Below are 27663 nucleotides of genomic sequence, written 5' to 3'. Positions count from 1 at the left end.
GATATGCCCTCGCATGTATATCAACGTCAACGACTCCAATCTCTTCCGGACATTCATCATCCAACTTGCCCATCTCATCCAAGATGTCCATGGGCGCGGGTGTTCCGCGGACACGAGGGCGAGATCATCCGGATGGCACGGTAGTTCCTCGAAGATGTCCTGTGCGTGACCTGGCTCGCGACAGAAGTGAGAACAAATCATATAACGCTTCATGTCTGCAACTACTGACCTTGCGGGCATATTGTCGTTTTATGATCTGTTTTCAGGTCGCCATCGTCGTCCGCATCGTCGCAGTCTGTCGCTCCCATTTGTGGACGCGATGAAGACGTGTGGCGAGTCCCGCTCTCCAGTCCTTCATAGGTATTTCCTCTAGGCTTGCGATGTAGTGTGATCTATGCGTGTAGCATGCTGAATTACGTGCATCAGTCAAACAATATGCAAGGATCGGTGATGCAAGTTTGTCGTTCAAGACTTGCTCGTAGATGGCAAGAGAAGTTGGAGCAACACTGAGTAAAAAGACGTCACGACGAATCAGGAAGCCAAGCAAGCAGAGTGCTTTTCTTGCCGTCCTCGCTCTAATCTGCTGTGGCAGGAGTGTACAAAGGAGCAGAAGATTGTCGCGAGCGCAAGTGTGGCACCTTACAGACGCTTACACGCGGTTGTACCGGTCATGTGATTGGAACGCGCTGTGGCTGGACGGCAGTATCCCGGGCCGGGCTGAAGCCACACTCTGGTGAACCACGCCCCCAATTCGAGCCACATCTCATTGACCTACCATCTGCACTACTCGCATCGCAGCGAGCCGATCAGCACCGCGACTCCTGACCTGTGGTGTGGCCAGACGGGCATCATATCATTCCTCGTTTTTCCGTGAATATCACCCGACAAGCGTCTCATCCATCCCATTTCCCTGCGAAACGAGCTGTGCGACAATCGATTCCCCTCTTGTCGAAACCATGCCCTCTCCATTATCGACATTCTCCCCCCCTCAGCTCTACACAGCCTGCCGTCAGCGCACGCCATCAAACAGACCCTGCAAGATCCGCTGAATCTCGACCTCGCGTCGCCCGATGTTGCCGGTGTATCCCCCCTCTGCGCACGAGTCCTGCCTGGCAAGGCGACGATGACGACGACGACTGGCTTCTTTCAGACGACGAGAAGGACGATCGCGAGCGCGTCGATTCTATCCGCCCGCGCTGCGACTCCAGAGAGTCCGTCGCTATGTTCCGTGGAAACGGGCCAGACACTCTCACCGCTAGCAAAGGACGCAAGCGGATGTGCACGGAGCCTAGCCCCGTTCCCGTGAAGCGCAAGAGGGTCTTCAAGAGGTGCAATGCCATGAGGAATATACGGTTCGATGGGGACAACTGGGGCAGCCACGACAATGGTGGTTCGGATGCATTGGACGAGTTTAACTGCATAGAGGGTAGCACTCCAATCCCTACCTATAAGGAGGACGGCCTGACTACTTGGATGGTGCCTAATCGCCCGATGGCTCGGCTGCCGACCAGGGCTCGAGACACGAGCATTGTCGACCTCATCGCGGCCGAAGAGGAGGCCGCCAAAAGCCTAAACTTGATCGGCCCCTCGGCCTTTGGGGGCGTGAGGCTCCATCAACGGTTCGAGGTGTCGATCAGGATGAAGACCAAACACATCGTGATGTGGGATGTGGACTTGAAGTACGTGGCGTCTCATACTTGTACTTGCGCAAATACTGATCGTCCGCATTCGTCAACAGCCAGACGTACGCTCTTGAAGGCCTGCTCTACGTCAAGGACGCGAAAGCTCAAACTACCGACTTTCCTCTGTCGTCCGTCGACTCCATATCCATCGACTGGCACACCGTCGATTCCTGCCAACGCGTCCCCAGCATGGCGGACGACACCATCTACGCGACGTCCTTCCGTGGGGGCGTGGCACCCCTGCTGGGGCGCCCTGAAGTCCTTCAAAACATGGACCCACGAATGGCATATACAAGGACGTCTCTTGGGAGTGGATCGCGCCGAGTGTCCCCGGCACTGGTCTCGGTGGTGGCTGGGCGCTGCGGTTCTGGGTGCCGGTCCCTATGTGGATCTTCAAGGGGCGGGATGTAGCGCGCTCGCTCGTCAGTGCGAGCGTCGTCTTCCGCGACGGAGACGACAACGACACGTTCACCGCCGATGCAGGCACTGTGGATGTGACGATCGAGCATCGCATGTGCGCGCGGGATATGAACGTCTCTGGGTGATCGTGACGCTCCCGTGACGACCGGAATTGGAACAATCGTGGTTTGGGGTTTCGTAATGCCGCAAAAGCAATCAATCGTCTATGTTGTCCCGCCTGTTATCGTTTAATGCTACCTCCTTGCATCGCTGTGTACATCGCTCTCATCTTGTGTCTGCTCTATGTAGTGCCTAGTCTAATCATCACCCTTCCCATAGAAATCTGTATATACCTGACGATATTCCGAAGACCAGCAATTCTACCGTCGAACGATTCCCCAATGTGTAACTTAGCATATAGGAATACGAACGGTTACTGATACTATTGTTGCGAGAGATCTGCATGGGTTTGGCGACGACTATGTGTTATATAGATGCTCGACGTTGATGAAAAAGGATCTTGAATGTATGAACGACCAACAAGCCCCGCCACCGCTCCCGCCCCCTCACACGTTCCTCGCCCCACGCCGCACCTCGTCCAACCCGATCTTCAGCACTTCCTCCCCGAACGGGTTCATCCGCAGAGTGCCCACAAGCCACTTCCTCCGCCTCTCCCACGACGCCACCACGCGCAGCCGCTCCGCGTCCTTGATGCCCGCCGCCCGGAGCTGCACAGCGAGGTGCTCCAGGGACGGCGTCAGGGAGCGGAGGGAGCGGAGGACGGCAGCGAACCCGTCGCCGTGCCTGTGTGCGGGTGCGAGTGGGTCGTGCGGCGGTGGTGGCACGGGCCTGCGGGGCGCGCTCACTGGCTCCGGGAAGCGAGCACTGGTGTCGGAGGCTGTCGAGCCGGATAAGTGGTTTGTGGGCAGGCCGGGCGGAATTTGATCGTGACCGTTTCGCGAGCTCGCTCTGAGGCGGGTTGAGTTCTTTCGATGAGCGCGCCCTTTGAGCGAGGAACGTACCGCGGGGTGATAGTTTCGCTGTTCCCGTTCGTCGTTGCTCGAGGTGGGAGTCGCAGATCGAGGCCGAGCTGCGTACTGCCGGGGCTTGCGGGCGCATACGGTTCCGGTTTGGGGTGGGCGGCAGTCGCTGTCGTCTGTACATATCGTCTCCCTGAACTATACGCAGCTTAGACAGGCTCGCGGCTGCGGATGCCATCGTCACGTACCTTGGGATGCTCCTCTCCGCCATCTTCCTCGTCGCGTCCGGATCTTACTTTCCGCTTCTGCTTCCTCAGGAAACGGTTGGCCGCCGAATACAGTGTACGTACGGATGAGCCGAACAGGGTCGGAGGCAGCATACCGCTGTTCATGCTAGTGTGGACGGGCGAATGGGCATACATCCGCGAAGTGTCGTTGAAGGCGTTTGGTATCCTGCGCCGTGAATTCTTCAAGTCTTGCATAGATCGAGGTGCGCCTGGTGCGGCGGCATCGAGTACTCGCGCCTGAACTGAGAGTATAAGTATGCACGCTCATTGACGCAGCGACGATGACAATGTGTTGCGTAGGCCTTACTACTCAACGAGAGTATATAAGTTTTGTGTGATGTGAGCAGCATCATCAGTCTTCTCAATGGCCCTATGCAGGCTTAGCATACCGTGCCAACATATATAGATTCATATCCCTCGTCTCCCTCGTCTCCCTAGAGAGTGATTACGACCTCCTTGGTGGTCGGGATGATGGGCGCATGATGCCAGATAAGTATGAATATCTCCTCGATGAATTTGAGCGTCGGGGGCAAACGTTAGTACTAGTAGCAGAGGGCGTTGGCATTTGACTTGAGAAGACATGCCGCCAAAGTGCCTGTAGCCACCTGTGAAGTTCAAACTCCGATACAGGCAGGCGCACCGGCCACAGCGCTTGCTGGCAGGGACCTCGGTACTTACCAGTTACCTCGGTATTCAGGCTCAGTTCATCACCTTGCCACGGCCTGTTCCCGTCGTCGGGTAAGATCAATGCTACGGACCAGGTGAGCCAGCCAATGTCATTTACACGCGAGAAGAGTAATGACATGCAAGACCTACTAGCATGGACACGGAGTCAGACTCGGACTCGGACTGGGAGGGGCCTGCAACGACGGACACTCTGGCCCTGTCGCTCTCTGGCATCTCTAGTTTCTCTAGTTTTGGTCATTATCAAGACGCCGATGGCGTCCGTGCATGTTGCCTGTCGGTGGATCCGAGTCAATATAGATGGACCCTCCCTCCTCCCTCGCTAGAAAGCGACACAGTTCGCGAAACTGCGCGGTATCCCTTCGACAACGCGTACTCGGATGCCGATATCGTTTTGCGGGCCGCGGACGGTACGCACTTCTACCTGCACAAGGCCATCCTGCGTGTTGCTTCCGTGTTCTTCGCCGAAATGTTCTCTTTACCTCAACCAACGGTCGCTCCGGGGCCCGCCACAGGGCCGCAGGCTACATGCGCTGAAATACCCATCGTTCCGGTCACGGAGGACAGCAAAACTCTGGAACTACTCCTGCGCTTGTGTTACCCGGTCAATAGCCCGTACGTGTCGCCGACACGTACCGGTATTTCAATAGCGGTGCCTGTCCTCAGTGCAGCACTCAAGTACCAGATGCCGGTCGTCGCTGCACGTATGACTCGAAAACTATCACTCTGTGCATACTCGGATCCCTTGGAAGTCTTCGCCATCGCATATACACTAGATCAGGAAGAACTAGGAGCCTACGCCGTCTGGTTATTCACTGGTTGGGAGGACACGCCTGCCGACAATGATACATTGCGGGCCCATTCACCCGACGAGTATTCCCCAAAGATGGATGATATTCCTGCTGCCGTATATTACCGACTTCTGGAGTATCACTCGACTACGACGCCATTGACGTCAATGAAAGATGCAAGGGCCGCCGCCAAACGCATATTTTCGGGCTCTCCTCCCTCAGAGAAACTTGACGAGGCTAAGGTGGATCTTGGACGACTGGTGCATCCTTTCAATGACGCTATCCATGCGTGTACTGTTGTCAGCTCGTCGGACGACTCTGTGTTTCACTTGGATCGTGCTCTGCTTGTCTTTGCGTCGCCAGCGTTCGCCAAGTTGCTCCTGTCTTCTCCGGCTACGGCGTCTGGCGCATCCGAAACTCCTGAAGTCCATCCTGCCACCGGAAGGACGCATCGGTTCCCCGAAGATGGCCGGACTCTATCGAAACTCTTCCAGCTGTCGTACCCTATGCCTGATCCCGAGTTCTGCAAGTCCGATCCGCCAGACGTCAGACTGCGGGACGCTCTCTCCCTGTTGGAGGCCGCGAAGAAATACGAGGTCCCTCGAGCGATCGCTTTCGCCAAACGAGCCTGCCTCGAAGCCGCGGACGCTTCTCCCATGCGACTATACCTGCTCGCAACGCGTTTCAACTGGGAAGAGGAAGCGAGAGGTGCTGCCTTGCGTGCAGTGTACAACACGTCGGACCAATACGACCCGCAGATGGAGTTCGCGTCTGCCGCAGCGTACCGCCGCTTCCTAGTGTATCGCAGGAAATGCCGAGACGTCATTCTATCTGGAGGGAATCCTGGTGAGTCTTGCGAAGCGACGGATGCACAGCCAACTCCGCCTACTATGCATTCGGCCTACTGGAGCAAGTCTAGCTGGTTGGACTGCCCTGAAGAAGCTCCGTTCTGGGAAGCCTTGCATGTTCGTGTCAGCTCTCTGTCCCAGACTGGCGGCGCCGACGATGATCCTCTGGAGGCCATGAACATCGAAGCGTATCTTCCGAGCTCAATCATCGTGCAAGGCGTCGGTCGTACTCCACGGGTTAGTCCAGACTCAGTCCAGGCTCCTGACGCCAGTTCTGAGCCGAGCGCAATTCATCAGGAGCTCAGGAGAATCGCAAATGCGTTGATGAAGGTGAGTGTTCTGGTTGATTTCTGGTGCGATGTGTCCCCAATGATTCGTAGATTAAACTATGACAGACGGAATGCGCGTCAAGTAGGCTAAACATAGAGGTGAGGCTCTGTGCAGTTGGAAGTGCGAGTAAAGCTGACAACGTACGATCGCTTAGTATCAGACTCCTGTGTATCGATTGTCGTAATATAAGTACGGACGTGAGTTCTAGCAGCGTGCAGCCCAGGCGGGAATCGTCCAAACCCAAGTTAGGATGGTCGCCGAAGCCTCCTACTTCTGAATACGTGTAACCAAGGGTATACCTCCTGGCTAACGTTCAGCTTCTTCTGCGCGAAGCTAACCACACGATGGGTTCTGGGAGCATCTCATTACGTAGGTATTGCTAGTCGCCGCATTGCGATGCGCTGGCGATAAACCACGAGGATCGATATCGAAGGTGCGACTTTCCGAGCCGCTGCTAGTGAGGGTATCTCGTACCTTGCCGCTTGCTCTGTCCCAAGAGCCTGGCCACACGCCCTTCAGCGTTTTGTTGCACAATCGAGGTGTGTCGTGATCCGCCTTGCACTTCGCCCAAAACCACTGACCCTTGAGCATGTTGGCGTCTAGGTCGTATGGGCGTGACGGTACGCTGAAGATACTTGGGATTTGAAGGAGTAGTACACTGTAATGTAGGTGCGTAACACACGCCGAGACAGAGTGTCATAGACATCGCAAACATACTAAGGATAGGCGAGTCGTACCCTCCCGATTCCTGTGCGACGTTATGTAACGTCGCTACGGATTGAGTCGCGCGGTTGGTCGCCGTGTCGAATCTTCGTCTAGGAAACGCACGATGAACGACAGCATCTCTGGAGTTTGTAAGCCGGTCAACTGGGGTCGAGTGAGTCTCAAGCAGGAGTCTTATGGCATGTTCGACGTGATGGGGAAACCTGCCAGTGCTGCGTACGATGACCGACGGCTGCAGCGGTGCATCGGTGAGGAGACTAGGTTGGCGTACTGCAAGTTGTGGACAACTGCGAAGGGCGGCCACTGTAATTTCAAGCATCAGAGCCATCTGACCGTTTTCTACATTGCGATGGAACCTGATATTACGAATACATTAGGACCAAAGTCATTCTACCAAACAGCTGTTCCTAACTTCACAATATACGCACTTGTAGCGGTATTACTCTATGTCGGACGCGACCACGAACTCATTCTATGTCTATCCCCCGTTCCCTGCTCACAAGCTCCTCACGCCCTCCATCCCCCTTCTCAGTGCACCCACAACCTCCATTCCTACCTTCCTCCGCTCCTCAAGCCCCTCCAGCGCCTTCTCCCACCACCGCTGATCCTCCGGCACGTCGCGCCACCCGCCCGCATACAACTTCTGCAGCTTGCGCAAGTCCGTCGGGTCCTCGCCCCTCAGCTTCTGCACCTCGGCCCAGAACGGGGGCGGGCTGCTCGGGGAGTACTGCACCTCCCCGGGGGTGCAGAAGCCCTCGACCGCGAGCGCGAGCGCGGGCGGGATTGTGATGCGGCCGATCTTGAAGCAGAGCGCGTTCACGATCACGCAGTTGAGCGTCGCCCCGTCGGGCTCGACGTGCACCGTGCTCGCGCGTGTGAGCGCCTCTGCGACCACGTGCGCGTCCCCGTCGGGGGAGCCGGAGCCGGAGCCGGAGTCATTCGCGCTGGCGTTCGTCGGGCTCGCGAGGCGGACTTGGTCTCGGAGTCGATGGGGTCCGCGGGCGTGTGCAGGACGGGGTAGGGCGCGCCGCCTGTGTGCGCATTGCCGTTGCTGTCTGTTGGAGGCGTCGCGGACGGCGTGATCTCGCCCGTCGGGGTGCCGTTTGCGGGGAGCACCTTCTGCGCCTTCTTCGACTTCTTGCGCGGGTGCGTGACGTACCGCGCGACGATGTACACCCACTTGTTATCCCAGCCTGCGATCCGCGCGCGCACTTCGTAGGGAGAGAAGATAGGGATCTCGCGCAGGAAATTGTAGTGCGTCGCTGGATATCGGTGTCAGATATGCGAGTCGTCAGAGCGCAGTGGCGAGGACGTACCACCCAGCGCCATCCAGCCGTCTGCTCGAAAGAGCGTCGGAAAGCACTTCAGCGCGGCTCCCAGCCGGACGCAATCCAGACTCTGTTGGATGTGTGGGTTACAGTAGACGGCACTGCGTTCGGGAGAGCGCACCTTGGCATAACATGAGTTACTGAGATGGAGGTTGAAGTCGGAGTCGTCCGGTGCTGGAGCACAGGCCACGGATTGAACAAGCTGCGTAATTGTTGATAGCGGATGCACTCACAGGCCCAGCTCTTCCATGTGTGTACAAACTCGAGCGGATCCTGACCGACCGGACATAGCTCCTCCAACCACTTCGCCTTCGCCCTCGCTTGGCGTGCGTCGGCTTGAGCAAGAGACGAAACTGCAGCATGTACCATCGCAGACGCATAGCCAGGGCGGGCTTAAACACCCTGACTTGAAGGATAAGCGGATGTTAGCAGGAAGCGTCCAGCATGATTTACACTACTCACAGTGCCATGACAGCGGCCATGAACGAGCATTGGCTAAGAACAGGAAGACTACAATATATTTGAGGAAGCTGAAGCTGAGAGACCCTGCGGAGAGGCGGAGAGTCGGCAGACGCGCGAGGCTTCGAACAGAGTCCATGATGGAGTCCTTGAGGCCGTCCCCAAACATGACTGTTGATATATGTCTGACGGCCGACTGGCGTCCACGACTAGATAGGAAATTCGAGCCCTGGTGGTGAGCCATGTTTGACAAGTACAGCCTGAGGCAACAGACGCACTAACGGCGTACGTACAGTGTCAGTTTTGGTGTCAGTGGAACGTTCCGAGCCCGGCGATAATCAGCGCGTCCAACCGCTAGCTGCGATACAAGCTTCCACGTTGGCCTCTTCGCGGACTATCCCTCTCGCTAGTCTCTCTCTGGAGGACACGAGGGCGGTGAACAAGCAGTAGGCGAGGAAATGCAGACATGCTCGGTGGCGGAAATATATATTGCGCAAATCGTTGGGGGACACTGCAGACCGAACCACTAACACGTGTTTATCTCGGCAAGCGCGATCGTCGCCGACTGCCTCGGGTGCCTCGTCCGGCTCGAGGAGGCCGGTTCATTAATGCCTCCTCCGGTTTCATTTTACTCACCACATATTCTGTATGACTACGTGCACTCCGTAGTCTCAGCGTATAAGCTCATGCACGACATAGATCTGGTATCGTTCGGTTCCAAAGGCACTGGCAGGAGTCGAGTTCCAAAAGTACGGAAGGGGAACTCATACCATGCGTTCCTCAAGAGTCGTCGACCCAGGACTGCTCATACTGTAGTCTGTAAGCAATATGACCGAGGTTCGGGCCATGACTGCGTACCAATCTTGGGATGAAGGTTGATTCTCTGCTGCTGATCAAATACTCGCAGACGATTGTGCATGCAAGTGAAGTTGATCAATTGAACCGTCGGCGAAGCTAGCTCATCCTGTAACATGAATGCAATCAGCACACGAGTCGGGTGTCGTATAAAATTTGGTGGAGCAGATATGGAGAGGTCGCTGACCCCGCTAGCAGTCAACACGTCCTCGAGCCTTCCGGCTAACTCGTCCCCGATCGCCCTATCCGAGCATGCGAAGGCGCGTTCACAGCGGACCTATACATGCGACGCGCTTGAGTCCACATATAACGAAGATTCACGCTACGCACTCACCTTCATCAGTTTCTCTACTACGTGCATGATCTCTCGGTGGCTGCACCTCACAGTGGTGTTCCCGCTCCTGGTCACCGTCGCGCCGTCACGGGGATCCTTGCCTGTTGGCAAGGCAGTAAGATCTACTTCTTCAGCGTCCACGTTGGCCTCAGCTTGTCCCGACATTGCCTTTTCGAAGGCTTTTGTGTGAAGAGCCCGCCAGACTTTGGACTCCTCGTCGCTCGCCCATTGGGTCCCCTCGACATCGCTCCAATATGGCGCCTCCGCTCCCTTCGGCGATGATGCGCGAGAGGCAAGTATGAGGTTGCGGCATTTTTGACAATAGACCAGCAAACGGCGATATGCCGACGCAGGCAATTCGTCCAGCAATGTGCCTATCTCTCCGTACAGCTCGTCCATCTTCGGCCATACCGTCCCGTAGACGGAGTATATGGCGGCCAGCTTAACGACGTCCTGCCAGTCATGACTCGTTGCAATAAAGTAGACGTGGAGTGGCTTTTGCTCTGCCATCTGTACGTAGACTTCTTTGACGAATGCGATGGCATGTTGGACCTTGTATTTCAGTGCAGCGTGCAGGAGAGTGCGCAGTCTGAACGTCTTCACCTCCGGGTTCGGCAAAGGGTGGCATAACTGGAGTAAATCGGACAGAGTATCACTCCATTCCGGTAGATCAACGCGGCGCAGACCGGCGGTGCCAGCGACTGCTTGCCCACCGTCCGAGTTACTCGACGCAGTCGCTGCGGTCAGCATGTCGGCAATTACAGGGGATGCAAAGGAGATGATGTAGGCGTTCAAGTGGAAGTCGGTGCCGTCTACAGATCGTATTAGGCATATTTCTTGGCCATTGGTACCCTGGGTGGGTATAAGGCGGTGATCAGGAGTGAATGTGCGAGGGGCGCGGTGGTCGAAGGGCGGCGGTGGAAGTGGGGCGAATATCGGAGAAGGCTGTGGACACTGTGGACGCTGGTCGACTGGGGAAGGCTGTGGAGGATGGTCCATTGACATTATGAACGACATGAAGACCGAGAAGCCTTGCTCTGCGTCGCATCCTGTTTTCGATGCCTGGTACCTCACGAGTATATTGTAGTATGCCCGGGCAGGTATCGTCAGCATCGCAGGGACGAATTCATCGATGCGATGGATGCGACGCCAGTAAATGCCACTTCCGTCTTCGGCTCTTGTCGGCAGGCTGGCACTAAATGCAACACTCGCCACCTCTTTTGCTTTGTAGAGATGGAAGCGACACGCCACAGCGTAAGTGCTCAGAACCTCGCTTTGCATGTGACAGAGATGTAAGCGCCTTCTCCACAGCGAGGGTGACTGGGGAGAGTTTATACTTCTGTGCTGCCTGTAAGATCGGGACGACGGCCAACGCGTTGGCGATGTCGGGAGGATGAACAGGGTATATGACGCGTAATAGGTGGTTGATGGTCTGGCTGTCTTCATCGACCGTGATGACGGGCAACACCGGGTTCGCGTGGCCTATGGACCCTCCACGGTGCTTGGTATCGGCAGTCGTTGGCTGAGGTACAGGGGCTTGGACTGCGTACATGTCTATGAATACTGAAGACGCGATGCCTAAAATCGACTTGTGGACGTAGAAGTCGTTTTTATCCGAGGTCCGCAATATGACGTCCGCATCACCGCGAAGATTGCTGAAGGGCGGCAACGCAATGTTGCCTTTAGCGACCTTGATTTTCTGTGCCATAGAGGATAGCACCCCAGCTTTGAGGGTCTCCGATGTTAGCAGCTTGGGTGCCATGGAGCAAAATTCTAGGTAAGGCTACCGTAAGTGACCGATACTTGTGATCGTCCTATCAGCACGGAAAAACGAAGCATCAGAGCCGATAAGTGCACTCACCTCGATGTTGCGGCCAAGGAAAACACTTCTGACGTGCGCGTGAGGCTCCACGGCGCAGTGAAGGAGTTTGGGACTTCAGACGTGAGTCGCACGACAGCAAAAAGCGGGAGACCAGCCGGCACCGAGCCTCAAAGCCGCTCTGTCAAATTTCCCAGCTATACAGCGGCCATGACCTGTCTCAGTATATATACAGACAGCGCCGACATAGAGGTCGGATCATTGCGTACAGCAAGCAGCATCACCGTGCCGCCGCACGGCGGTGCCCTGAGTATCAACATAACAACATTCGGGACTGCGAGATGATCAACGCTGCACACCTCAACTGCGAGATGATCAACGCTGCACACCTCAATGATTCCTTGAAGTCGCCTCCGTGACACTGTCAGCGCAGACAGTTTTGCTGGATTGATGTTGTGGACAAATTTCTGGTTAAGAATTGTAATGTCATCGAACTTGAAGCGCATCAAAGGCGCGTGGGTGGCGCTGGGTTCCGCGAGCGCCAGTGGCTTGAGCGCGCCTTAGGCGCTAAGCGCTAAGAATCGAACTTACCATCGACTCGGCTCCTTCCGCATCCGCACTCAATGTAGTTATGCCCGCAAGGCTGCTCATTCGTAGGTCCTCAAAACTTCGTGAACATATTCAGACGGGACAATGATGGCTGAATGGTGCCCCTCGCTCGAGCCCGGTACCGGAAGTGATAAGTACGTTGACTGTTCGGGCCGCTGAACCCTTCTACGTGTTGAATCCCAGTCACGTTGGCATATGATGTTCTTGTGCTATAGCGTAATGTACATTCACCGATGGTCATTCCGTTCGATATTCATAGATGTTTGCGAGGCTTGTGGCCGCCGCAACATGGCATGCTGCTCCAGTAATGTCCGCCTGCGGTGGCAGTGCTAAAAGACCACTGCAGACTCGGAACAGAAAATATTCATAGCCGGATCTAGACCCAGGCAATGTCTTTCAATTGGTTATTTTCAAAGAGATTGGACAATGCTCACTCTCGCCAACAATTTCCCCAACTGCACGATCTGTTGGAGAGTAGGATGCAGGTAGGCTGGGCCCGTAGTTGTCGAAGCAGGATCACCACCAGAAGTATGGTCTGTGAGCAAAGTGTATGGGACAATCTCTTGCATGGTAGGGAAGTCCAAGACTCCATCTTTTTTGCATGCTAGCTGATGAAAGGCTCTCCAGAACTTTTGCTCGCCCCATGTCTCGAGATCCAGCATTCCGTCCAGGTCCCAATATGGAGCACCAGATTTAGGATCCTGCTTTCCCCCATCTCTTCCGAAGAATACAGGTGTGTAATATGGAAGTGTGATGTCGCGGCATTGTTGACGGTAAACGAGCAGGCGACGATACACTGCTGCTGGTACGGTTTCCATCTCGGGCACGTAATCTTCTCCCCTCTCGTATACCGCGTGCATGGCCGCTGATTCGACGACATCGTGCCACCCGAACTTTGTTGCTATAAAGAAGACACGTTGGGGCTGGGAGTCAAGACTCTGTACACAAGCTCGCTTGGCGAATGCTTGTGCACGCTGAACGTCGTACTTCGTCGCGGCTTCCATAAGGCGGCAGGCCCTCGATAATTTTCCATCATCCAAGCTCCACTTGATTTCCGGATCGGGCATGGGGTAGCACAGGGAAAGCAGAGTTGTGAGGGTTGCACTATCTTCAGGCAGGTTGATGAGGTGAGTACCACCAGCATCATGCCAACCAGTTTCTGAGTCACTGGAGCTTGGTTGTTTCTGAAGCTTTCGAGCCATCACGGGCGACGCGATCCCAACGACAAGCGAGTTCACATAGAACTCCACGCCATCGGTAGACCGTATTATAACATCCGCGATGGCAGACTCCCGATTGAAGGGAGGCGGAGCCTTTCCGGAGCCTTTCTTTGTGCGGCTGGGGCCAGTATGTCGGTTACAAGTGCCTGGACTACTGGCAGTAGCATGAGGAGTTGGTGAGCAGAAGCTGAACTTTTCGTTTTCGCGTTGTTTCCTGACGTATGATTGGAAGTGTGTCTTTCGAGGGATCGCGCCGTCGCGCTGAACGTCGAGCACTACCCTCTGGTAGCACTGCAACAATCGGAAGTACGAAGCCGCGGGTATGGTGTCCATCGCCGGCGTATACTCGTCAATACAATGGATTGGGCGCGCGGCTTCGGCACCTGCGGCTGAAGGTCCTACAGCACAGAATATTCCTGCTGCATATTCCGCCATTTGCTCGAGGTGGAACGTACACGCGAGTGCGTATACGTCCAAACCGTGCCCAGCGTGGCATAGCGCTTTAAGCGAGTTTTGCACGACAGAGGCGACCAGCGGCATCTGGTATTTGCATGCTCCTCGCAGGAGAAGGGCGGCATCTTCCAGTGTAGTGATGGTAGGTATGTCTGCTGGGTAGACCGCGCGCAACAGATAGTTGAGAATCCGGCTGGTTTCGGTGACCGGGATTATCGGTAAGCCATGCGCTGTTCTCGCGATTCCAACTGCTGACTCTGGTGCAGACGGAAACGGCAGTATATTCGCGAAGAACGTGGATGACATTCGCAAAGTCGATGTATGAAGGAAGAAGGCGACGCCGTCTGATGCGCTCAGTACGACATCGGCGTCGCCACGTGGATTGTCGAACGGAGATGGTGCGATATCGTCTGGTTCTCTCTCTCCTCTCCCCTGCTGCGTGCTCAATATCATGGGCTTCGTCGGCATGGGCTTCATCGGCGTTGGCGTAAAGACGGGGAGTGGTGATGAACAGATTTGCATCGTGCCCTATCAACGTGTGCAGCTAGCTAGCTGCAGTCCATGCTGTCAGTATGGGCTCCTTTGGTGGAGGTAAGTTGGCTTGTGTACTCACTTCGTCTGTTTTGCTTCAATATAAAGCGGCGCTAACGACAATTTGGATGGTGCTGGTGCAGGTAAAGGAGCAAGGGGGAAAGATTGGAGGGATCCCACCTTGTGCTCCTCTTTTATCTGGTGACCCTCAAGGAATATAACAACAAAACTCCCAGCCTGTGAAGATTTCAATGGCGCTAGACGGAGCTTTGGGTACGAACTACTTGTTCGGATCGCCCACATGATGACACAGCTTATACATATGGCTTGCACGAGGCCAACATCATGTACTTTTCCGCGAAGTCCGTCCGCAAATTCGCAAATAGATACTGAGTCAGCCACGACGATGTGCTACCAGCGATCACGCACGTCGAGCATACTTGAAGCTTGAATCGCAATCCATCTCAGCCGTCTCCAATGCGATATGTGATCCAAACATGATGCATGAATTGCGTTGAGGGCGTGAACGTGTGATAGTGTATGGTACAATGTTACAATGTCCCTGGTATGCTACGGAGTACTAAGCTCTGATCCGGTCAACGTCCCTTCACTTAGAAGTCGGGTCAACCCCATCCGTAGTGAAGCGCAGCCTCGCGAGAAGCACCGCGTCCCACTTACCACCCCGTCCAACATCCGATACCTTGTTAGCGCTGACGTCTAGCGGGTTCCCGTCTGGCTCGTCGTACACCGGCCCGCCGACCATCGACGAGGATAAGTCCGTCGTCGTGCTGAAGTGCCCCCACGGCTGGCCCGCCCGAGGTGAGGAGTAAACGTTAAAGTTCAACTGGCCGTCTGGGTGGCTATGGCTGACATAAAGCGCGTAGTCTTGGGCCTCCAGCGTCCCGATAACTAGGCATCCAAGATAAGCAGCGGCGAGAACGCACGAACGCAGTCACATACCCAGAAACAGGTCTTCCCGGCGGATGCAGTGCTCATCTCCGTACTCCTTCAGGATCGCATCCACGTTCGCCTTGAACCACCGCTTCGGCGCGCCAAGGTCGTCCATGTAGCGGTACGCCGTCGACTCCGTGAACAGATGGGCCGTTTTGTGGCCCGCACGCATCGGCGACGAGTAGCGCCGGCTCACGGTCGTCGGCGGCTGATTGCTCTTCGAGGTGATCCACGACTGGATCATGTCGATCCCGCGCTGCGCGACGTTCCGCTTGTCGGACTTCTGCGTCCCCGTGGTGACCCGCCCGTAGCCGTCGATGGAGGCCATGTTGCCGGTGCGGCCGCCGGACGAGTCTAGCGGCTTGAACGCGTTGAACAGCATGACGAACTTGCCATCCGGCTTCGATAGGTACCCCACCGCACCAAGGGGTACATGGCTTGGAGTCCACAGGGGAAGAGACACTGAAGCAGCTGTCAGCATCAAAAACATCTAACAAGACAGCGAAACGCACGTGAGGGGTGGAACTCGTGCTGAAGGAGCATCCTATATCGCCGCTCATCCCTCAACTCGGCATTGTGCTCATCGAGGGGCGGGGGCGACTGATATCCAGGCGGGTCCAGCATGACGGCCGAATCTGAACGAGAGTCGTCCGTATCTGACAGGCCCAGCGAAGACCGCCGGCTAAAGTCCGGGGACGGGAGCAAGTGCTCAACATAGCTAGGTGCGGGCTCCGACGGCGCAGGCGACGTCCCACGGGCGGTCTGGTACGAGGCTTCTGAGGAGAGCGAGTTGCCCTCAACGAACGTCGCCGTCGTGTCAGCTGTGCATGTATGCGGAGGGTCAGTCGATGTGACGAAAATTAGCTGGTTCTGCACTTACGAGGGAGTGGTGGCAGTGGGATGGGATGCATATCGGGGGACTTACGCTCGTCGGGCAGCTCATGGTGCGGGGGACGTGGCGAGTCCTTGATGTCGCCGCCTACACGCTGGCGGAGCTGCTGGATGTCCTGAACGACCTTAGCAAAAGACGGCCGTCCAGGGGCGTCGCGCCGCCAGCACGTCCCCATGATCTCAGCCAAAAGCGGCGTCCACTTCTGGTTGAGAACAGGGATCTCCGGCGCATGTTCTCCTCTGACGCGTCACTCGTTAGCATTTACAGAATCAGGAGGAACGAACGCACTGAGTACGAAGTGGCGAACAGCATCGTCATCGGCCAGCGGCCACGGCAACCTCCTTTTGTGAGGACTTCATGCAGCACATCGCGAACGCATAAACGTCGATCTGCTGCGTCAACTCGCTCTGGCCAGCCATAAGCTCTGGCGCCTGCCACCGGAGGGTGCCGTGCGGTGTCGGTGTCCCACTTAAGCGGTACACCTCAGACTTGATCTCACTCTGGCCGAAGTCAGAGATGACACAGTGTCCTCGGTCGTCGACGAGCACGTTGGCGCCCTATGGAGACACCAGCTTAGCACGCTACTCGCATGGACATGGCATTGATGCTTACCTTCAGATCGCCGTGCAGAACACCCTTGCTGTGCAGGTACGCCATGCCCTTCGCGATCTCGTGGATCATCTTAAGCAGATCCACGGAGTCAAGGCTGGGAAGGCCCTTCAGGTACGATACGAGGCTTCCGTTCTTCATGTACGGGCTCACGAAGAACCATGGCGGCTCGCTGGAAGTCGAGGAAGCACCGAGAAGCTCCAGCACGTTCGGGTGTGACAGCGACTTCCAAATGTTAACCTGTTCGGACGGCGTCAGACACATCACAAGCACCCGGGACCAATTGACATACCTCGTGGATGAAGAGCTGTCGCGGCGTCGTCTCCGCAAGCACCTTGATGGCGACAGTGCGGTCTCTCCACGTACCCTTGTACACATCCGAGAAGAACCCAATCCCATCTTCTGCTCCCGGTCCACCTCGTAGCGCGTGATCGTCCAGCTGGGCAGCGAGACCTCCGCCGTGCTGAGCCTGCGCAACGCGTCGATCCCCGTCTCGATGAACTCCCGGTCGAGCGTGTCCTTCGGCGTGCGCCTGAGGCTCGAGCTCCTGTCGCTCGCCGTCTTCTTGCTCTCCACGCTCGCGACCGTCGACGACCGGGTCAGGTTCGCGCCCTCTCCGCCAGTCGCGCCGGGGTGCGTGACCGCCGTAGAGCTGATCGACGCGACGAGCACCGTGTCCTCCTGGTCCGCCGCGGCGTTCTCGCGCTCCACCTCGCTCTCGAGCGCACGCTGCAGCGCCTTGATCGCCTCGGGCATCTCGTCGCGGCCGACCTGCAGGATGCGGATCATCTCGACGTCGCTGTTCGCCTGGAGCGCGCTGCGCATGAGCTGCCGGAAGTCCGCCGTGTCTCGCGCGAGGTCGTGCTCGTTCTGGCGGAGCGTGACCGAGCTGAGCGTCGTGCGGATCTGCTCGGGGCTCGCGTTCAACAGCTGCTCGACGGACGCGATGGTGTGGCGTCGACGACGTGCGGCTCGTCTGCGCCCGCGAGCTGGAGGGTGTTGATGGGGCGGTGGGGACTCCGCGAGGCTCCTCGTGCCGCCCGTGCAGCTCGTCCAAGAGTGCGGCAGTGTCGATTTGTCTCTGCTGTTCCGCTTGCAATACTTGCTTCAGGATCCGAATTTGTATTGACAGCTAGAGACGGATCGTTAGATAGTCGAAGGCATTGCAAGGCACTGACGGCGTACGCTGAACATGCCGAGCGCATCGGTGAGGGCACTGTCGCAGACCCCGATGTGCCTTTGGATCTCATCGCGCTTGAGGTAGCGCTTGATGAACGGGCGGTGATTCTGCTTCTGGAGGAAGCGGTGGACCTGTGTGAATGATCTACAGCCACATTTGAGCCCGATCCGTCGAATGATGTAAGTGGCGTAACCTACTCGACTAGGCGCTGAATCGGGTAGAGCAGTTCTTCGCCGACGTGGTCGCCCGCCTCAGCGATTTCTTCCCGGACCGAGTACAGAATGGTTGCACAGCGCTCGGTCAAGCGCAGACACGCCATTCTATTCACCTGAGCACAGTGTTAGCCAGCCGCGCAAGCGCAGGGCAGTCGGCGCTTACGTCGACCATCTGCAGAGCTTCCCAGATGTCGAGCAGCGCGAGCGCCGCTACTCGGAGGCCTGGCAGAGGCGCAAACTCGAGCAGCTCGGAGCTGATGACGAGAGCCTCGTGTCCGACATCCTCAGCGACCCCGAGCACGTTGACGACAGCCTCGGCGACGCGCTGCACGAAGTCAGCGGAGTCCGCTCGAACGGGGATCAGACGAGCTCACCTTGCGTGTCCTTTGCCATCCCTCTGCCTGCTCCGGCGGCACTGACTTGGTACGCTTCTCGACGTCTGACCACGGTCTCGCATCCACCTCGTGTGCATGCCACCAGCTCTGGGGCACGCCGTCCGGCGGGGTCTCCGATCGATGGGAACGCACCCGCCAGGTGAAGATAGAGTCGCGCAGGGGGCTGATTGACGGCCCCGACCCGTCGAGAAGATCGGCTGCGAGTTACGGGGTACCCTCCGTGAACACCAGCGAGGCGAAACTGGAAGCCGTCGTAGCCTGGGCATACGGCAACGGGTTGGAGACGACGCGAGAGACCGGGATCGAGCTCGATCGTAATCTGGCGGATGGTCGACGTCGAGAGGCCCCGGCGGCGAGAACCAGGCAGGTGGTCGTACTGGGCGCATTGGACGACTCGGGGGCATCATCTCCGAGATCGATGGTAGGGACGCCGGGGAGAGAGACCACCTTCGTGAGCGGGGACGAATGAAGAGGCGACGAGCGGGTAGGGGTCGAGCGGACCATCTCCGGTGCCGACTGCGCGGAGTGCTTCCCGACCGAGGGCTTTGGGCGACTGTCCATGATGCGAGGGCTGTAGATGGGTACGAGGGACCGACGACTGTCCGGTGCGTACTGCAGGTCGCCGCGGTGGTCGTCTATCCTCGGGGGTCTGCGGGCGCAGGTGTTTCCAGCACTGCCCGGCCACGTCAAGGGCGTTGCGCCCTTATATTCGAGTAATGGTGCGTTTTGGAGTCGACGTCGTGCGGATGTGGTTCCTCCGCCGACGCGGGTCTTAGACGCCGTAAACCCAGCGCCTCGTAAACGGGAATATTCCGCGACAAAAGACAAGACGGTTTTACGCAAAAATTATGGAGTTCGGGTAGTCGTGGTTCGCAAGGTGAGTAGGTCTGTTATGCCGTCTGGAGTGGTTCGCAGTTCAAGCTCGCCACGTGGTCCGAACTGCCCATTGGGGCAACCGTTGTCGTTCGAAGTCACAGCATGGCTGCCAACCACGACGTAAGAGGGCGTTTCATGCTACAATGCCTCGCCAATCTGTCTTCCTGCGACACAAGTCGCGTGGACGTCTGTGACGCTGTTCAGCGCTGTGAGTGCAGTCATCATACGATGCATAACTGAAGGAGAACCTATCCTAATTAGTCGTCGGCCGCATCTGCCTGGGATCTGCCCGGTATTCTAGTCGGCAAATTGTCTGCACCGCTTATTCCGTGGGGGCGCGTCAGCGCGCCCGAATGCGGCCAGCTTGGATCCCGACGGGCAGGACCGACGATTGGACGTGGATCTTGGAGGCGGAACCAAACGGGCGGATCACGCGCAGACGCTCTCCGGCCCTCCGAGCTCGTTTGGGCGGAGTCGATGGGCCGACGTGACTCGTTCTAGGACCTCGAAATGGACTTACCGTCGGTATGCCTGCATTCTTACAGGCCCGACGGTATGGTGCCCGCAGCGGTGGTGAATTCGGGCACCGAGGGCCTGTCGCCAGACAGCACTGTGGATCTGACAGCGGGTCCGCAGCGAGACGTATAGGAGGTGTGGTCCCCTCAATCAGGCAAAGACGACCGAAAGGATGCAGTTGGCCGGGAGCCCTCGGCCTACTGGGATACTATCTTTATCTGTCGCAATAGCTCATTGACGGAAACCTGCGCACACTGAAACCGGGACCCGACATGAAGGTCTGTTACAATCCGCACCCCTCTTCCGGTGCGACCCATAGGAAATCATCACATAGAGGCAAACGTTGCCAGCGAGACTTTGTTCTCAGGCAAAGATTCGCGCGCAGGTAATCTCGTCAAATTCGCGAGGTGCCGCATCGAGGGATCTCAGGTCTTCCGGCGGTGGAACGCAAAGCCCCTATCCCGGCATTCACTGATTTGGATCCTGCCTGCGCATGCGCTCTCCTCCTCGTAGCCACACGACCCCACGTCCACGTTCCACCCTATGCTTCCCTTCCGATTCGCAGTCCATTGCCACCGCGAACTCCTCGAGAACAATTGCATAGAACCCTGCGTCGACGGGCTACACCTGTGCCATAGCCTCCTATCCTGCTTCCATTGCTGCGAACCGAGAAATGGCTTCTCACTTGGACATGGTGGGTCCTGGGCCCCGCAGCGTCCCGGGTCGTGTAAACGTCGATGAGTTCGTGGCCCCGGTAACCCAGTGGGCACGGTAAGCAGGATGACCCTTCCAGTGAGTGACCGGGCTCCCGGGTGCTGTGATCGACGATCCGATCGGCTCGTCCGAGGTCCGTCGCGGTACCTGCCCGCCCCGCCGGGTTACTTACAGTGTTTGCGTGACTCGTTGCCTGGACATGACGGGTTTGAGTCGAATCGCAATGTGGGCGCGTACTCTGAAGTGACTGGCGAACAAACCTCCAAGCAACTTGCGTCGCGGCGACGAAATATACAGCCTACGCGGCCCATGTCAGCACCTAGGTGATGTCACATTGGTTGTCCTCGGACGAAGTCCTATCGTCTGGGCCCTCCCTCAAAATGTAAGTGGTTTGCCTAAGCGCTGGACAGCTGGGCTTCGTCTGAGCTCATTTAGTTGGTTACGTTAGTATTTGTCGGCCGTGGGATCTTCTCTGAATCCGGAGATAGCCACATCGATAGTGCGCAGTGGCACCGACGGTACCGAGTATGTACCACACAGCTTGCTCCCGACACTTGCACACGAACTTCGCCCTCAGTGACATTAAAGGGATCACAGACAAACTTGCACACGAGTTCCTTTCGAATACTGGTCCCCGATCTCGGTGACTGCAAGGTCTGTATCAGTTTTCTTTGTACTGGAAGTTGGGCAAAAAGGTGAGCAGATAGTCACGTCAAACGGATTACGCTCAAGCTGCCAGAAGTGCTCTTATCACTGCGCAACTATTAGTCGCCTTTGTGGTCGCAATTTAACATACGTATGTGTGTGCCCCAATATATGTGCATATCTGTTCGATAAATGCTCAGGGAGCACGACAGAGGCCGCATGGGAATCTTCTCCTCACTCAACGAGGATGTCCTCGATTCGATTGTCTCCCGTCTGCGGTTCCGCGACGCGCTCCGACTCTCAGAAACATGCCAGAGCCTCCATCGCGTATCCACAGACAACGCCATCTCTGATGTCTATCTCACCCATCCTGGCCAACTGGATCGTTTCTGCGCCTACATGCTCGCCGATGCGCAGAAACGCTTGCCGCGCCTGCGGCGACTCGAGATCATCGCGCAGGCTCTGGGAATACCGGATCCCGACGCCGGTTGGAGTAGCACTGTAGTGCGCAGCGAGCATCTCGTGGATGTCCTGAAGGGGGCTTCGAACCTGCAGTACCTGGACATCGAGTGTATCCAATCGCTGCTGAACGCCATTCCCTGCCTATCCTCCGTACTGCGCACAGCCGCGTTTCGTTCTGAGTCTGCTGGGCACGTGGAGGATTTCCTACCTCGGGGCTCAACTCATCTTCATACGCTAATACTCACCGGTTGCGGGTGCGAGTATGACTTCGCGTTGCCATTGCGCCGTATTGCCCTGGGGTATCTCAGCTCTTTCTCTCAGCTCACACGGTTCGAGTGTTCGACACCAGATGCCTTGGATTTCGAGCACCCCGTTACGCTGTCCTCTGTCACTCGACTCGCTATCGGCTGGGGGAGCGATGCATCGCTGATCCACATCGTCAGCACCTTTCCAAATGTACGCAGCCTGTACATCACACTCGTCAGCTGGAGGTACAGGGGCACTCTGAGACTTGGGGACACCCTTACTGCGGGCCAAAACACAGGCTTTAAATGCTGGAAACATCTGGATGAACTACGTGGCACCACAACGAACTTGGCTGGCCACATACGTTGTCCTGTCAGAGCGTTGCACCTGTTAACTTCTACCACTGTCGAGAACTTCCGGAACGAATCGGACTCGGTCAAACACAGTGCAGTGCCAATCGTTGCAACATCCCCGCTCTGGCTGTCTCTTTCCACGTTCACGGAGCCTTCTACACAACTCTGGCGATGGCTTGGATCGAATGCTCCGAGATTGAGGTTCCTTGACGTCCGTCTATCTGATGCGGGAATCGGGTCCTCCATGGACTCTTGGATAGTGAGTATCCATCGCGCACGATTATCTTGACGACTATCTCGCCCTCATGCATGATGATTTGACTTGCGCTTTCACAGGAGGACGTACCGCCAGCTCTCCACTCATCGCGCCTAGTCTGCATGCGTCTTCGCATCACTGACACCTGCCATGCCATGCCCGGATTTCTCGATATGGACATGCCAGACATCGAAGAGGAGGACATCATGAATGCTCTACCTATCCGACTTGCCAAGTCGATTCCGTCTCTCCGATATTTCGGTGTCGGTGTCGGCGACAAGTCATACGACGTGTATGCTAGGTCGTGGCGTTTTGTTGGGAAGACGTCGTGGTGGCGCGTCTTGCGCAGCGAGCGAGACGATGTGCGGATCGAACCTATCTCAGCTGATGTCGGCGAGAGGATCATCGCGTACATCGACTCCGCTGAGTTTGAGCTTTCGTTGGAATTTGACGGTGCGCAACAATCTAATGCGATGAAAACCGTACTCATTGTGTGGCCGGCGCAGACTCCCGCTTCAAATCGATTTAATCGTGGATCCTCGTAAAGGGTGGAACCTCAGGCTGACCATAACTGTACTGTACAAATGAGTACATCGACATGCGCGAACTCGTGTAGTTTTTGAGACTTTTTCAAGATAGGATCACGGAGTAAAGCAGACCACAACTTCAAAACTTTACCTACCGGGCGACAAAGTCAGTCTTGTACACTGTGACTCAAAGGCAATAAGACATTGCTTACATATTGCAATCCCCGTTTGACCTTCTGTTCAAAAACCACGAGTTTACCTAGGAAATCCTCGTCTAGTCTAATCGTGCTGCTGCTCCGGTTATTGCTAGGTCGTAGAGCAAGCAGCACATGGGTACAACTCTCCTGCCATCCGCGCTTGGGGACGCTTTCCATGACATCCAAAACAAATCTGTCTGCATTGTTCGCATACTCCTCACAGTCCAGCCTCCAGTACAGCGGGTTCAAACTCGTTTTGTCCCAAGCGACGTCGCGGTGAAGCCCGGGGGGTAGTAGAAGTTTGGACAGGAGGAACACGACCATGCGATTGGATAGGCGGAAGAATAGGAAGCGAAGGTAGGCATCACCGGATGCCTGCTCCATTTCTGGGACATATAGATCGCTCTTGGTGTATGATGCCAAAACTGCAGCGCGCTCCGCCTCGCGCTCCCATCCGTAGCGCATCATGGTGAAGTAGACCCGAAGAGGTGCAGTTTCCAACTGGTCTGTCCATCTACGCTTCAAGGTCTCGATGACCTTTGGCATGTTGTACTTGACCGCTGCCGCTGTGACGGCGCCGAGAACGTCTATGTCGGTGAGACCCAGTTCTGGTAGAGGATACATGAGTCTGAGGAGGATGAGGGTCATCTCGCTGTTCTCAGCGAATCTGTAGACTGGCAAGCCAGCGGAGGATGGACCTGCAATTGGTCGATGATGGTCGAAGAAGCTTGGTGCCGCCAGTGACACGATGTAGCGATTGACGTGAAATTGTTTGTCGTCCATCGACAGGATGACCATATCTGCATGAGCGTGTGGTTTGAACTCAAGGAGGTTGGCCTTGGACTTCGCATACGAGCAGGACAGAACGGAAGACTGTCGCTGTACACAAGATGCGAACTTGAATGAGGGTGTCCGTTGAGCGCTGGCTTTCGCAGTTTTGGAGGCAGGTTTTTGACTGCAGAATTGGAGAAGCCGGTAAATCTGCCCCGCCGTGACTCCATCCAACCCGGGTGTGCCATGGATAGGGCGCATGGCCCGGGCGCGACATCGCTCTGCGGCAGCCTTGGCGGCGTTCTCGAGATTGAACTCGCACGCGAGTGCGTACACATGAAGTGGCGAGTCCTCGAGGAGGAACAGCTGTTTCTCCGAAAGCGATATCACTTCGTCCATCTGATACTTCGCCGCCGCCATCAGCACGGGCCGGATGTGAGCGACTGTCCTGAACTCCGGGTCTGCTGTGGGATAGCAGAAGCGCAGAAGACGATCGAGGGTCCAACTTTTCTCTGTGACACGCACAAGAGGGAGTCCAGAGTAAACGTCCAGGTCCTGTGACTCCGCTTGGGTTGGTTGTGGTACGGATAACATGGAATCGAAGAAATCCGACACGAGGGATAGCACTTGCTTGTGTACACGAAAGTTGACGTTGTCCGATGAGCGAAGTACCAAGTCGGCGCTGTGTTTATCGAACGGAGCTTTGGCTGCATAAATGCGTTCGCCTTCACTCATGGTAGTTCTCCTAGTTGTGCCGTCAGTGTTCCTCCATTACCGTTGATGAATGGGCGTACCGGGTGTGAGGAGGTGTGCAATGGTCAGAGTAGCGGACACGGAAGCCGGATACCGTATGAAGTGGCCAACGCTACACGATAACGCACGTAGAGGCCGAGACGCGCACATGCGTTAGTTAAGTAGAGAAAGTTCGTGCCTCGTGCTGGAAGCACATCCCTAAGTTGGCAATTGCACATGATTTAGATGAATACGAAGGCACACTGAGCTAGATATGCGGCCTCAGGCTAGCAGTGGTGCTTCTGTCCGTTTTCTATGTTCATTGAATGCTGAAATCGTCGCGAATCGGCGCGTACTCTTACTTAGTCGTCCGCATCGACAGAAACACACAAAGAGGATATTAGATGGTATCCAGGTGTATATGAACATTCACAGCTCGATCTGTAGAAAGTCGGTGAGTCAATCTCCACACGACATTGCGCGACAATGCCTACCCCCTGCAGAACCTTCCGCACCGCATCCTCCAACGACCCCACCGTAGCGAGGAACTGCTCACTCGGATGCGCCGCACTGATAATCATGTCGGGATCAAGCGAGGCGACGACCGCATGCATGCAGCCCGACCCCGCACGCTGGACCATCTCGAGCACATCCAGGGCGAACGCGTCCCGGAAATTCGCGTATTCTGTGCCCGATTTGCTCCAGTACAGCTGCTTCGACCGCGAAGGCTTCTTCTCCTGGCGGTGGTGCGGCGGAATCAGAGGGAGAATGAGCCGCGAGACGGCCTCCCGGCATCGGTAGCGGTAGACGAGGAACCGTCGATACGCGGACGCAGAGACTGTCTCCATCTCGGGCACGTAGGCGTCGGTTTTCTCGCAGGAGGCTCGTCGAGCGGCATCGCGCGCTTCCTTGTCCCATCCGTGGCGCGTCGAGACGAGGTACACGCGCAGGGGGGCCGCCTCCAAGTGCTCGGCCCAGAGACGCTTGAGAGTCTGGATGACCCTCACCATACCGTACTTCGCAGCGGCGTCAGTGACAGCGTTCAAGGTGCGGAGGTCCGGGATGACCGGTTCAGGAAGAGGATAGGCGAGCTGAAGAAGGATGGAAAGCACGGAGCCGACCTCGTTGAGCCGAATACATGGAAGCGCGGATTCCGCAGACTCTGGGCGTGCGTCGAGAAGTGTAGGTGAGGCCATGGCCAATATACTTCGATGAACGCGGAACTCCACGTCGTCGGAAGAGTGAATGGCCATGTCCGCGACGGCATGGCAGCCACCAAAGTCGGGGAAGTAGTCCGAGACCCCTGGGCTGCGGGTGGGCGATGCGGACTCAAGGATGGGACTTCTGGTGAACGTCAGAGAAGGTGAGTTCAGGGACATGCCTGCGTTGATGGACGGCGGTCTCCGCGTCCCATAAAAGAGTAATCTGTAGTATTGCGCGGCGTTGATCCTGTCCAGCTCAGGTGCATACTCCGTCGTGAGCTCGCGCACTCGGACTGTCGCCGCAGCTTGATGTGCGAGGTCCTCGAGGTCCAGTTCGCAAGCAACGACGTAGACCGGAAGAGGCGAGTCCATGCAGAGTGACTTCACCTTGTCTTTCATCAATGCCATCGCCTCCTCCATCTGGTATTTCACTGCTGCCGCCAAGACAGGTTTGATATCGTCCAGCGAGAAAAGCTTCGGATCTGCGACCGGATAGCAGAGCCGAAGCAATCGGTCCAAGGTCTCAGAGACCTCTGACACATGGATGAGGGGAAGACCCGTTTCGGAGTGGACGTCGCGTGGGTCTGAGACGTTGGGCTGTGGGATGGACAGCATGCTGTCGAAGACGTCGGAAGACATGCACAGGATCTGCGCGTGGACATGAAATTCAACCTCGTCAGACGTACACAGCACGACGTCTGCGCTGCTCTTGTTGAATGGCGCCGAAGCCGTGATGCGGGACTCGGAAGGCCTGTGTTCTGAAGCCATACGGCCCGGGCTGTAGATGTGTTGGCTCAGCACTCCGTAACATAAGATGAGTCGACTTACCTCGGGACGACTCCCCTGTTGAAAATGCTTTGGTTGCTGGTAGGTCCGAACGATTGCGGGGCTGGGCACCTGCGATGATTCTGACGGTCACCCAAATATGACTGTCAGTGCGCGTATTCCGAATTCGTGTATAGCAGCGTCTGTGAGTTGATACGTGGCAATAAGAGAATGACTGGACAATGGACGTGGGCAGCGAACAGGGACGCGGAGCGAGGCATAGTCGCGTCAGCTCCTACTTACTACTTTTCAAATGATCGACATTCTAAAGTCGAGGCCGCGTCGCGATTGTCGCTGCTCGTGAGAATTATGTGGTGATCCCCCCCTGGACTTATCACATCGCGGTGGGACTGGCCCGCTTGACATCGTGTGTATTAGACCAGATCGAAAGTTGCGCCTTTTGTTGCGGTGCGTACGAGGGCGATTTTCAGCATCGCATCAAGACTCAGGATGACACGCACATTTTGACTTTTCAGGTTTGGGTTGCTTCGCGAAAGTCTGCACGTGATCGCGTCACATCGAGGCTGCGCCGCTGGCCCGCTGCGGCGCAGACCGAGAAAGTCCGCCCCACAGAGCGTTACGCAGACCAAGATCTCGGCCACCCTTCCTACTCGGTCAGGAAGCCTATTATCGTGACTTTGGTGCTAGCAGGGTGTATACTAAGTATACTGCTGTCTAGTTTCTTGCTGGATTCCCGAGCACGCGGGCACGCAACCCGATTTAGAAGTTTATCCCAATCAGGCAATAGACACGCCACTTCGCCCGCC

At 56.5% G+C, this 27663-nt stretch overlaps 10 protein-coding genes across 10 annotated transcripts; 3 read left to right on the top strand and 7 right to left on the bottom strand.

Moving 5' to 3' along the window:
- The first annotated feature begins 876 nt into the window (after positions 1 to 876).
- On the top strand, positions 877 to 2630 carry B0H18DRAFT_1105890 (uncharacterized protein). Its single transcript, XM_048032669.1, has 3 exons — positions 877 to 1679; positions 1739 to 1940; positions 1979 to 2630. The coding sequence occupies exons 1-3, from the start codon at positions 1222 to 1224 to the stop codon at positions 2225 to 2227; spliced, it is 909 nt and encodes a 302-aa protein (XP_047890896.1). The 5' UTR covers positions 877 to 1221; the 3' UTR covers positions 2228 to 2630.
- An 85-nt stretch (positions 2631 to 2715) lies between these two features.
- B0H18DRAFT_1020564 (uncharacterized protein) lies at positions 2716 to 3466 on the bottom strand (the record flags this gene model as incomplete). Its single annotated transcript, XM_048029488.1, has 4 exons — positions 3412 to 3466; positions 3310 to 3366; positions 3104 to 3259; positions 2716 to 3050 (listed from the first exon to the last, which is right to left on the bottom strand). Coding segments are annotated over exons 2-4 (286 nt in total), but the record flags the coding sequence as incomplete, so codon positions are not given.
- Positions 3467 to 4014: 548 nt separating this feature from the next.
- On the top strand, positions 4015 to 5742 carry B0H18DRAFT_1187290 (uncharacterized protein; the record flags this gene model as incomplete). The annotated part of the gene is made up of 3 exons (XM_048036018.1): positions 4015 to 4109; positions 4168 to 5669; positions 5699 to 5742. The coding sequence occupies exons 1-3, from the start codon at positions 4096 to 4098 to the stop codon at positions 5740 to 5742; spliced, it is 1560 nt and encodes a 519-aa protein (XP_047890894.1). The 5' UTR covers positions 4015 to 4095.
- Positions 5743 to 7220: 1478 nt separating this feature from the next.
- On the bottom strand, positions 7221 to 8650 carry B0H18DRAFT_1086079 (uncharacterized protein; the record flags this gene model as incomplete). The annotated part of the gene is made up of 5 exons (XM_048031991.1): positions 7221 to 7668; positions 7698 to 7986; positions 8041 to 8254; positions 8331 to 8458; positions 8515 to 8650. The coding sequence occupies 5 exons, from the start codon at positions 8648 to 8650 to the stop codon at positions 7221 to 7223; spliced, it is 1215 nt and encodes a 404-aa protein (XP_047890893.1).
- A 589-nt stretch (positions 8651 to 9239) lies between these two features.
- Positions 9240 to 11459, bottom strand: B0H18DRAFT_542476 (uncharacterized protein). Its single transcript, XM_048038536.1, has 3 exons — positions 9701 to 11459; positions 9370 to 9643; positions 9240 to 9321 (listed from the first exon to the last, which is right to left on the bottom strand). The coding sequence occupies exons 1-3, from the start codon at positions 11144 to 11146 to the stop codon at positions 9317 to 9319; spliced, it is 1725 nt and encodes a 574-aa protein (XP_047890892.1). The 5' UTR covers positions 11147 to 11459; the 3' UTR covers positions 9240 to 9316.
- Positions 11460 to 12538: 1079 nt separating this feature from the next.
- B0H18DRAFT_880079 (uncharacterized protein) lies at positions 12539 to 14254 on the bottom strand (the record flags this gene model as incomplete). Its single annotated transcript, XM_048040738.1, has 2 exons — positions 12539 to 13535; positions 13647 to 14254. 2 exons carry the CDS (start codon positions 14252 to 14254, stop codon positions 12539 to 12541), a joined length of 1605 nt encoding a protein of 534 aa, XP_047890891.1.
- Positions 14255 to 14939: 685 nt separating this feature from the next.
- On the bottom strand, positions 14940 to 19135 carry B0H18DRAFT_1121320 (uncharacterized protein; the record flags this gene model as incomplete). The annotated part of the gene is made up of 14 exons (XM_048034317.1): positions 14940 to 15241; positions 15293 to 15745; positions 15796 to 16104; positions 16164 to 16414; positions 16551 to 16732; positions 16788 to 17024; positions 17077 to 17091; positions 17151 to 17690; positions 17728 to 17916; positions 17970 to 18108; positions 18162 to 18292; positions 18343 to 18504; positions 18554 to 18771; positions 18952 to 19135. The coding sequence occupies 14 exons, from the start codon at positions 19133 to 19135 to the stop codon at positions 14940 to 14942; spliced, it is 3312 nt and encodes a 1103-aa protein (XP_047890890.1).
- Positions 19136 to 21517: 2382 nt separating this feature from the next.
- Positions 21518 to 23171, top strand: B0H18DRAFT_1121319 (uncharacterized protein; the record flags this gene model as incomplete). Its single annotated transcript, XM_048034316.1, has 3 exons — positions 21518 to 22645; positions 22723 to 23095; positions 23149 to 23171. 3 exons carry the CDS (start codon positions 21518 to 21520, stop codon positions 23169 to 23171), a joined length of 1524 nt encoding a protein of 507 aa, XP_047890889.1.
- A 42-nt stretch (positions 23172 to 23213) lies between these two features.
- Positions 23214 to 25011, bottom strand: B0H18DRAFT_542333 (uncharacterized protein). Its single transcript, XM_048038535.1, has 3 exons — positions 24932 to 25011; positions 23382 to 24882; positions 23214 to 23320 (listed from the first exon to the last, which is right to left on the bottom strand). Exons 2-3 carry the CDS (start codon positions 24870 to 24872, stop codon positions 23309 to 23311), a joined length of 1503 nt encoding a protein of 500 aa, XP_047890888.1. The 5' UTR covers positions 24873 to 24882; positions 24932 to 25011; the 3' UTR covers positions 23214 to 23308.
- An 84-nt stretch (positions 25012 to 25095) lies between these two features.
- B0H18DRAFT_1020517 (uncharacterized protein) lies at positions 25096 to 27139 on the bottom strand. The gene is made up of 3 exons (XM_048029487.1): positions 26900 to 27139; positions 25364 to 26849; positions 25096 to 25310 (listed from the first exon to the last, which is right to left on the bottom strand). Exons 2-3 carry the CDS (start codon positions 26837 to 26839, stop codon positions 25299 to 25301), a joined length of 1488 nt encoding a protein of 495 aa, XP_047890887.1. The 5' UTR covers positions 26840 to 26849; positions 26900 to 27139; the 3' UTR covers positions 25096 to 25298.
- Positions 27140 to 27663: the final 524 nt, after the last annotated feature.

The sequence above is a fragment of the Fomitopsis serialis genome, assembly GCF_022376445.1.
Source record: "Fomitopsis serialis strain Sig1Antser10 chromosome Unknown B0H18scaffold_59, whole genome shotgun sequence".
NCBI lineage: Eukaryota > Fungi > Basidiomycota > Agaricomycetes > Polyporales > Fomitopsidaceae > Fomitopsis > Fomitopsis serialis.
Note: the sequence above shows the minus strand (reverse complement) of the source record. Positions and strands in the feature narration are given on the sequence as shown.